Source organism: Gavialis gangeticus, unplaced genomic scaffold (genome assembly GCF_001723915.1).
Source record: "Gavialis gangeticus isolate Ggan-Ray unplaced genomic scaffold, GavGan_comp1, whole genome shotgun sequence".
Lineage (NCBI taxonomy): Eukaryota > Metazoa > Chordata > Crocodylia > Gavialidae > Gavialis > Gavialis gangeticus.
The window spans coordinates 57,114,005-57,124,765 of record NW_017729004.1 but is presented as its reverse complement, the minus strand read 5'-3'; the positions used below and the strand labels follow the sequence as shown (position 1 = coordinate 57,124,765).

The window sequence follows — 10,761 nt, the reverse complement described above, 5'->3', positions numbered from 1 at the left end:
TCTGTCTCTCTTGCAATAAAATCTTCCCCATGTGTTGGATCCATCTAGAAACCAAGGTTGAACTGAACCTGTACGCTAGGACTGCGTGACGTTTCAGTAGCCGATTCAATTTAGAGGAGTTTCAGCCCTGTTCAGGGACCGAATCTCCAAATCCAAATCGAATGGGGAGACCAATTAAAATCTCTGAATCAATTCAAAGCATCCTAATTGATTCAGAAAAAGATTCAGAAAAGATTCAGCCATAGACTAACCAGGCTTATCAGCTGGGAGGGAGGGATTGGGGCTGGGAGAAGCTGCCCAGCTGGGGCGGGAAGTGCAGGACTTGGGCAAGGGGGCAGGCAGGTGCGGGATGTGGGTGCAGCAGCACTCGGAGTAGGGGCTATGCCCTGCTGCTGCTTGTCCAGCCAGGGCGGGGAGGGGCGGGATGAGGGCACGGCTATCTGCGGGCGGAAGGGGGCAAGCGGCAGCAGGGCATAGCTCCCACTCCCAGCACTGCCACATCTGCATCCCGCACCCCCTGTGCCAGCTGGCATGCAGCAGCAGTGCAGAGTCCCCACTCCCAGCACTGATGCAGGCATGGCAGCACTGGGAGCAGGGGCTATGCTCTGCTGCTGCTTGCCCAGTGGGCGCATGGGGGGTGTGATGCAGGCACAGCTCACTCCGGGAAGAAAAGGGTAAGCGGCAGCAGAGCATAGCCCTTGATCCCAACGCTGCTGTGCCTGCGTCCTGCACCCCCCTCCCTGAGTAATGTGCCTCCCAAACCCAGCTGAGCAGCTTGTCCCAGCTCCAGCCCGTATCCCCTCCTCCCCCAATCCCAACAGATTTACCAGCTGGAGGAACCTGTGTCAGATGCCTGTTTAGTCTATGGCCGAATGCCATCATTTTCTGAACAGGCCTTGGTTGTAGCTAGGGACAGAAATTAACCATAAAATGGTGTAAGTGATAGGAAACTGGTTCAAATCTGTAACACAACAGAAGTTCAGTGCACACAAACTGCTTTCAAAATGGCTGAAACTGGTTTAAGATAAACTTGGATGGATGTAGCATCAGACTTAACTGATTTACATTACAGCAGTTTACTGAACTGTCCCAGATCCCCTCCAGATTCAAGTTAACTAACAGTCTCCCAGCATCCCAGGATGCTTTGCATCTCCCCTGAAAACCACTCCCTCGCAGGGTAGGTGAACTAAGCCTTGGCTCACGCTGTCTGCTCCAACTAGGCAGTGCGGCATACTTCAGCGCTGCCTCCCTGCCCCCCAGGCTTCTGGCTTGGGACACTGCAGGCATGTAGCTGCATTTCTGGAATCAAAAGTGAGCGTCTGTTCACTTGGTTATCTTTAATAATAGATCATGTATTTAGTGAGCTATCCTTATATGCAAATATAAGACGAGGGGCTTTTCCCCTCAAGTGGATGGGGGGAGGGGGAACTAAACTTATATTTAAGTAAAAATGGTAAGATGTTCTTATTCTCTCTAAATACATGCAGCAGTTCACACAAAAATATCTGTACTGTCCTGCCCACAGGTCTAGTCTTTTCCAAGGTCCTACTAACTTCAACAGGACCCAGCAGAACCTGTTACTAGTATGACCTAACAAATAATGAGTGGTACATTATGAATACAAATATATGTTCAGTTATTTTTTAATAAGCAAGAAACAGTCTTTATATATGTCTGTGATAAACCTGGCCAAGAAGGAAAGCAGGGAATGTTTTAATTCTGGAGATCAAATTTTGGTTTGGCAAAATAAGATTTTTGCAAAATATAAATCTGATAGAAAGGCTTACTGGAAACTATTCTTTTTATTTCATGTTATTAATAAATTCCAATAAAAATATTTTAAAAAATTGTGAAGGGAAAAGAAGAAATGAGGAGAACAAAAGAGACAGTACATGAAAAGAATGATATATTTAATAATAGAAAGGTAGGAAGCTAAAGCTTACAGTAATTGGGAATAAAACTACTTCACAGAGCTGTCTCTGAAATTTAAAGAGCCAGTTACCACAACAGAATGATGGAGAGACTCTCCAAAAATTTTAAATCTAAAGTAATGGCTTCAGTGGTAAGCTAATCATCAGAGAACTGGAATCTCTAGGGAATCAGGGGTCCTTTTCCTGACAGTAGAGTACAGGTGAAGGACATCTTGATATTTCCTGCACTGAAGACTAGCATGCCATGTACAACTCTAATCCTGCAAATGCTAGCAAATACTTCATTTCAAACATACAAAAGAAGAAGTGATGGGTGGTGGTTATTGAATGGGAGAGGCAAGTGACAAAGTATACCGAAAAGGCTGATGTACTCAATGCATTTTTCACTTCAGCCTTCCCAGGCAAGGTCAGCCCCCAGACTACTGCACCTGACAGCACCGTTTGGGGAGGAGGTGAGCAGCCAACTGTAATAAAAGAACAGGTTGGGGACTATTTAGAAGAGCTGCACATATATAAGTCCACAGGGCTGAATGGGATACACCCGAGGTTGCTGAGGGAGTTGGCCAACGTGATTGCAGAGCCATTGGCCATCATCTTTGAAAACTCATGGTTATTGTGAAAGGTCCCAGACGGTTGTAGAAGGGCAAATATAGTGCCCATATTTAAGAAAGGGAAAAAGGAGGATCCAGGGAATTACAGACCAGTTAGACTCACCTGGAAAAGTCATGGAGCAGGTCCTCAAGAAACCCATTTTTAAGCACTTGGAGAAAAAGGTGATCAGGAACAGTCAGGATGGATTCACCAAAGGTAAATCATGCCTGGCCAACCTGATTGTCTTTTATGATGAGATGACTGGCTCTGTAGATGTGGACAGACCAGCGGATATGGTATACCTTGACTTTAGCAAGGCTTTTGATATGGTCTCCCACAACTTTCTCACAAGTAAGCTAAGGAAGTACAGGTTGGATGAACGGACTGTAAAATGGATACAAACCTGGCTGGATCATCAGACTCAGAGAGTAGTAATCAATGGCTTGATGTCTAGTTGGCAGCTGGCCTCAAGTGGAGTGCCCCAGGGGTCAGTTCTGGGGCTGGTTTTTGTTCAATATCTTCAACCATGTACTGGGAAGATGGCGCAGAATGCACTCTCAGCAAGTTTGCAGATGACACCAAGTTGTGGGGAGTAGAAGATACATTGGAGGGTAGGGATAGGATTCAGAGAGACCTAGACAAATTGGAGGATTGTCCCAAAATAAATCTCATGGGTATCAATCAATAAGACAAGCATAAAGTCCTGCACTTAGAACAAAACAGTCCCAGGCACTGGGTGTACAGGCTGGGGGCCAACCGGCTAAGTAGCAGCATTGCAGAAAAGGACCTGGGGGCTTGCAGCAGAAAATAAGCTGAATATAAGCCAACAGTGTGCCTTTGTTGAGAACAAGGCTAGCGGCAAAGTGGGCTACATTAGCAGAGTGTTGCCAGCAGACTGAGGGAAGTGATTATTTCCCTGTATTTGGCGTTGGTTGAGCTACATCTGGTGTACTGTGTTCAGTTTTGGGTCCCCCAACTACAGAAATGATATGGCCAAATTGGAGAGTCCAAAAATGGTGAGTGGGGGGTAGGGCACCTTACTTCGGAGAGGAGGCTGAGGGAACTGGGCTCATTTAGTCTAGAGAAGACAGAGAGGGGATTTAATAGCAGCCTTTAACTACTGGAAAAGTGGTTCCAAAAAGGATGGAGCTACATTCTTCTCAGTGGTGGCAAAGGACAGAACAAGGAGTAATGGTTTCATAGATAGATTGGCAGGGGCTGGAAGGGACCTCAGAAGATCATTGGGTTTAGCCCCCCTGCACTAGGCAGGAAAGACAGCTGGGGTCAGGTGACCCCAGTGAGATGACTGTCCAGTCTCCTCTTGAAGATTTCCAGGGTAGGTTTCAAGTTGCAGGAAGAGAGGTTTAGGTTGGATATTAGGAAAAACTTTCTTACTAGGAGGGCAGTAAAACACTGGAACAGGTCACCTCAAGAGACTGTAGATTCTCCATCCTTGGAGGTTTTTAGGAACCAGCTAGAGAAAGCCGTGGCTGGGATAATATAGTTGGGGATGGTCCTGCTTTGAGCAGTGGGTTGGACTAGATGACCTCCTAAGGTCCCTTCCAACCTTAATTTTCTATGATTCTATGACCTGTCTTGCTGATTTCAACAAAATACTTCAAGCACATGTTGAGTACATATACAAGTTTTCAGGATTAGTTTCAGAGTTGTGTCTTTTGTTTTCTTGTAACATAAATGTACAAATGGCCAAATTACTTTCTTTTCTTGTGGTTTGCCACCGCTTAATTAGTTTCTCCAAAATTGTGCAAAAAGAACACTCCAGAACTCTACTTGTGCAGAATACAAGCTTTCAGACTACAGACTCCAGAGTTTTATTTCACACAGACTTTGACTCAGTCTCCATTTTATGGAGACAAGTGTGTCCTCAAACAACAGAGCTCCCTTGAAATGCAAGAGAACACTCACATAAAGACTTCAGATGGCTAAAGTTGTGGCTACAGGCAAGTGAATAGATACCTATAAATCTATAATCTGCCATTATGAAAAGAAAATGAAATGGATAGATTAGCCAAAATGTGGGTTTTTGCAAGTTGTTTCATTCAAGAGAATATTGGCGATGGTGTAGGTGTTTCTTTTATATGGTTCTATTTATTTACAAAGAAAAATACAGTCCAGTTTCCCTCAACCAAGAGATATTAAATAATAAGAGACAGTGCCTCTGCTGACAGCTCTACCCTCTTCAGCCAGTGCTCAGCCCCAAAAGTGCTCAGTCTCTACGGTTTTTACTGGGCTGCTGTTTGTCAAGCCTTCAGCCAGTGCTTCTTTGCAGTCTTCTCTTAGCTTCTCTTTGTATCTCTTTACTACAGAGAAACCCAAGCCTTCACAAGAGAACAGACAACAGCAAATATGTGCCAATTGCTCTGGGCAGTGATGTGTCTGTGTTTGGAAGAATGACATGTGAGTACCATAAAGAAACTTAACTGTATACCCCCGCAGTTTCAACAAAGCTTAACCCAGATAACCCAGAGCCTTGCCAAGCTTGCTTGTTTATGCCCATCATAGCAGGGTTGGGCACTCTCATGCTGTCCCCAACTCCTCCTACTTCAGACACTGCTGTGCTTTCCCTGCCACTGACTGTCACTAGCAAGCAGGATTGGTGGTAGTTAGCATCAAAGAATGCAGCAGCAGCTGCTAAAGTAGGGGGTCTACAGGTGGAACTGGGAGCCATGATTTGCACGTGCCCAAGGAACTTTTCATGCCTGTCCCACTACCTAAGTTGAAACATACTATACTTTGGGAATTGCTGACATAATCCATAAAGGCCCAGTCCTGCATCTAGCTTCTATGGAGGTGCCCATATCTACAGCCTGCCAGTTGCAAGGTTGAGGTGACATTTTTATAAAGATCTTTTCCCAAATACAGTTTTTAACCACAGCTCCTTTAAAAAAAAAAAAAGAGGAAGATGAAATACAGATTATTCTCTCACTTGATTATTCTTTATACATTATAAAAAATGCTGTTAGCCTATTAAAGGCATGGCATCACATCTTTAGGCTGAACAACAGCATTAACGTGTATTTAAAAAATATCCTCTACTATCCTAATAATGCATTTCACCCTGAGGCTGTGCTTAGTTGACTTTCAACATTACTTACAAGTCTACTGGCACTAGGGCTCCTGAAAATGAATGCCTTGTTTTAAGACAAGCAATATCACAGATTTTTTTCCTAACAAGATCCGTATCTTTTAAAGAAAGAAAACCCTCTTGGCTTTATTATGCCCTCTGGGAAGATTTTAGGAACATTTTTCATAATAGGTCTCTTTCCTATAGTTCATTGCTATTTTCACATAACAGAACATAATTTGAGCTCCTCCAGTTTTTTTTAATGTCCTCAGTCACTTATTTTCTTTTGTTGCTATATCATTTCAAAACCTTAGTTAAAGCTTTACATTCAAAAGAACTCTCAAAGTATTCAGAAGAAAACTGGTAACGGGTCCTATTGAATAATTCCAAGTTTCTCATCCTCTCTGTCTCAATAGGCATGCATGAAAGTGTTTAAAATTTGAGCTGCTTTTTGCTGGGACAGCTGTTGGAATGTGCAATTGTGCCAGCGGAAAGAAGGGTAATGCAGATACTTATTCATAGAAGTAATTACAAGAGCAAGTCATAAAAAAGAGATCTGCAAAATAAAATTATAATAATAATAAAAAAACTAACAAGATTTTAGTGGAGACAAATCATTCTTCTCCTCTTATAAGACCCCCAGGGGATGCACAGTAATTGCTTTGTAGTAACATATTAATTAAACAAAAAAAAAAAAGACCCATCTTTGGTTTTAATGGTGCTTGTGGGAAAATGGAATAATAAAATATATCTTGCTACAGCCAGACTCCTTTATTTTGCCTTATTTTTCTGAGTATGTTGCCTTTCACAGGTTCAACAGTAAACACTGGCTTGTGGGAAGGTAAGACTTTTGAAGTTAACATAGATGGCTTAGGTGCAGTTTATAACTGACACTTTTTGGATAGTCTGAGCTGATGGTGGAAAGGGTTACTTCAAACACAGGAACCAGACATAGTCATAGTTCTTGCATTTTAGGAAAATTGCACCTTGGAGAGCTGGACAACACAAAACCAATACACCAGTAGACTGACCTTTTGCTTAGGAGTAGATTTCATTTGCCAAGACTGCTCTAGACCAGTGCTGGAAGCAGTACTAGCCATTCCAAAAGGTAAGAAGGGACAGCACCACAGTTGCATCCTCCCTTCCGCACAGGGAGTGTTTGTGGGCACCTATTTCAAAGTTCCTGCTCTGGAGCATGTTTTCAAATATTCCTAAAAGAGTTCTGAAAGGATTGTACCCCAGGACTCTTGCCCTTGACAGCTGCAGCAGCAGTTCCTCCACAGCTAGGAAAAGGATGACTGCTATACCCAAATTACGACAAAGAGTTCACTTTGTTGAATGGGGCCCTGGAGTAAAGATGGAGCATGCCCGTCTCTTTTCAAGAGAACCACTTTTCAGGGAAGCTAAAGATAAGTTTAACTAACATTCAGATCAGGCAATGGCAATGCAAAGACATACTCATGCCTGGGAGAATGGATGTAGGCCAGACCCCAGGAATTCTGAGCTGTTATTAGTTGTTCAGTTTCCCCAATAACTCAAGTCATTAATTCCCCAAATTTGCCAGGTTTACAAAAGTTTATATCCCTTAATAAGGATGCCTGAGGTGTGGGGGGCGGGGATGGGGGGTGCTTTATTGGGACAACTGCCATCTTTTCTGGTCTCTGACTTTTCCTGGTTGCCTGTGGTCCTGACTCAAGGAGCTACCATCCAGTTCTGTTCCTGAGAGAGGGAATTCATCTCCTGTTGAGGGGACTTGGTATAGCTGAAACTTCCAAGCAGCAGAGCAGTCTTTTCAGTCTCTTTGCTAGGTGTCATATCTGTCTACGTTCATTCTGAAGTCACTCAGAAACAGGCTTTTGGGGACTTCTGCTTTAGCCACACTTCTGCAGCTTAACCCAGAATTTCTAATATTTAGCTACACATTTATAGCAACAACATACAATTCCAATCTTTATATGGCAGAGGATAAATACAAAGTGGAGGCACGTATGCCAAGGCCTCTAATGTGTGCCTTACACTTAGGCTAGAAGAATATTTTGTTGGAAAATAGTTTATTCACTGAAATTAGTTCACTTGTGTATTATTCAACACAAACTATTAATAACAGTCAGGTTGAATTCAGTGAATAATTTCAGCTAAATGAAAAATGAGGACAACATTTTAGAAATGTCAAAGTAAATGTTCCTTGGGATAGAGAAAGCAATGCTCACAAGACTCTGGCCTGTGAAGTGCAACACTTGGGTTCCAGCCCTTCACTGAGATTTGTGGCTGAATCAAAAAGGTTTAAAACTGCCCTGGGTTAGTAATGACCAAAATTTTATCTCCTGACATCCCAGATTAAGTTGGTATAGATATACACATCACCTGTTGATACTCTAATTATTATGCACATTATGGGCTTATAAAGTACTAATAATGCTAGATGTGACAGCTCAAATCTCCCTCCACAAGTGTCAGAAAACCAACACCACATCATGAGAAGGAGATACCATGAAAAATACTTCTGTTCTAATATTAAAAAAAAAATCCAACTTTCCTTAATGGGAACAGCTGCAGGTTTTAAACAGGTGTGGAGAATGAGAAACTGGGCATGTCTACACAAGACACTTTACTGAGCAGTGGAGCAAATGACTGCATAGTAAGTGCCACTGTCTACATGTACAGACCATTACTGAGCAGTCATTTGCTGTACTTGGCAGTTAACTTGCTACCTGCAAATGCAAGTAGCAAATTAACTGCTGAGTAATTACTATGCAGTAAGGCAAGTGTACACGGTGACAGGGAGCAAATTTGCTCCCGGTCAGCTGAGCAGCAGGCGGCGAGAGATTGCTCCCTGCCCCCAGAAGCTGCCTGCTGTCAAGGTGGGCTCTGCCACTGGAGCTCAGGAGGGAAACAATGTCCTGTTTTGGGCAATCTCCAGCCTGATCCAGACTGCACATGAAGACTTCGCTGCACAGCCCAGGGCTGGCTGGGAACTGTTTTGTTCTAGGGCAGCTCCCAGTCCCGCAGCCTTTCCCCACCTTGAGCCCTGACTGAGCAATCGAGGCAGAGAACTTGGAAAGAGCTGCAAAGGAGGGGCAGATCCCAGCCCCCTGCCCCAATCTGCTGGTGGGCCAAGTAGCAGCAAGCTCTGGCTGGGCAGGGAATCCCTTGGAGGGGGACCTGCCCCTCCACTGCAGTTTTTTCCAAACCCCTTGCCCGACTGGGGAGCCACAGCTGGGAGCTCCCTGCTGCCATGGCAGGGGTACATTTTCGCCACTGGAGCCTGCCCCAGCAACAGGCAGCTCCTGGGGGCAGGGAGCAGTCTCCCGGCTCTTACCAGAAGACAGCTGTCTCCTGGCCCTGTGCTCCCTGCCAGCCCCTGGGCTAGCAACCAGGGGGAGTCTAGACCTCCCTCTGGCTGCTGCAGTGGGGGCAGAGCAGGGCACTGACTCCTAAACATGATTTTTACTCAAGGTTGATAAAGCAGAACTCTGTGGGTAAGTTTTTATTGCCACTGCTTAACTTCCATCCATGCTGAAGTAAAGCAGAGGTGTTCAGATGGCAAAGCTATTAAAGAACGGCATTTTTATACATTTACTCAGGGAAAACCTAAAGCAAGACAGAAAAATGACCTTCTCCATTACAAGAAATTTCAGAGGCAGCTTTATGGTAGGTCCAGGTTTGTTATTTCTCCATGCTGTAATAGCCTTTGTGTTCAATTTGTAGCCCACACATTTTTAACACTGCATCTTCATTTTATTGTTTATTATTAGATCGCTCCAAGGAAAATAAAAGCTTAAAACATCACCTACAATGTCTTCCATAAATTTCTTTCTGTTTTCTGTCAACTTATGCAAAGAAAACCTTCTGTGTCCAGAATCTGACTGATCAGTCATGACAGAATTTTATCATAAATTAAAATAAAGTTCTTTTTAGTCTTTCTGAGAGTCTTGTACCCTTCCCAGAAGTATGAGCCAACTTACCATTGGCTACTGCCCAAAGACGCTCTTCCTGGAATTGCAACATCTGGTATGTAAAACCCATTCCTTCCTCCCCAATTAGGTATTTGCAGGGAACTCTGACATCTTCAAAAAATATCTGAGCCGTATCTGATGATTTCATGCCCAGCTTGTCTATCTTTTTAGCAATGTGAACACCTAGAAACAAAGGTGTATTAGAAAAGCTATAGGAAATAAAAGTCTACAGTACAAATCTTGTATTTAAAAAGAATAACAAAGAAAGTTCTATACTCAAACCTGTAAATTAGAAAGTTTGTATGCTTAGCCTAAACTAAAATTGTAGGTTAATAAAACATAAATATGCCTTTTTTTGTGATCAATGTAACAGAACATCTCTATGCTATTTTTAAGAATGCCACCTTTATTTTAAATTAGTAAATTAGTTTATTTTTATTAATTAAAAAACTGAAGATTTTCTAGCAGAAACCACCTTTTATTTTAATGGACCCCCAAAAATCATACATCAGGTTTCCCTTTATGTGCTACTTTTAAATTCAGAACAAAATACAGAAATTAATGTTAATTGTCGAGAGCCCATACTGCAGTAAATCGGTAATAAAATATTTGTAGAGTATGATGGAAAACAGAAGGTGCCATGCTTTAAACTAAAACTTATCCTTGTCCTTTAAATGAAAAGGCATTAGGCATTCTGTAAGCACTTCATATATCTGCTCCTTTAGAATAGAAAGCTGAAAGTAATTATAAATCAATGTGTATGTGTGTGTACATTACACACACACACACACACACACACACACCACAATTCACAATCAACTTAATTCCTTAAACTATTTACAGTACTGACCCCCTTATCCCATCCACTGAAATAATACTGAATGGTGCATAAAAGAACAAGTCTTTCATAGATTCATAGATTGTTAGGGACTGGAAGGGACCTTGCAAATCATCGGGTCCAGCCCCCCTGCCCCACTCTAGGCAGGAAGACAACTGTCCAGTCTCCTCTTGAAAACCTCTAGGGTAGGTGATTAGCTTTTCAAGACTATGGGTGATTGTACACGCCACAAAATTGGCCTTCAAAGCACCTTAAATGCCTTTTTGCGGAAGATAAATGGCACTAATGGTGTTTAACAGTGTTGCTGCTTATTCTGCTTTAATGGCATTGCTGTTTGCACTCTCGGTGGCGTATTGTGCT

General features: G+C 42.9%; 1 protein-coding gene across 1 annotated transcript in view; it reads right to left on the bottom strand.

The window, feature by feature from the left end:
- LOC109291115 (probable acyl-CoA dehydrogenase 6) overlaps positions 1 to 10,761 on the bottom strand; it is a 211,194-nt gene that overhangs the window by 24,670 nt on the left and 175,763 nt on the right. Inside the window, exon 7 of the mRNA XM_019507976.1 lies at positions 9,573 to 9,746. Coding sequence (XP_019363521.1) covers positions 9,573 to 9,746 — 174 coding nt within the window. The remainder of the gene's footprint in view (positions 1 to 9,572; positions 9,747 to 10,761) is intronic.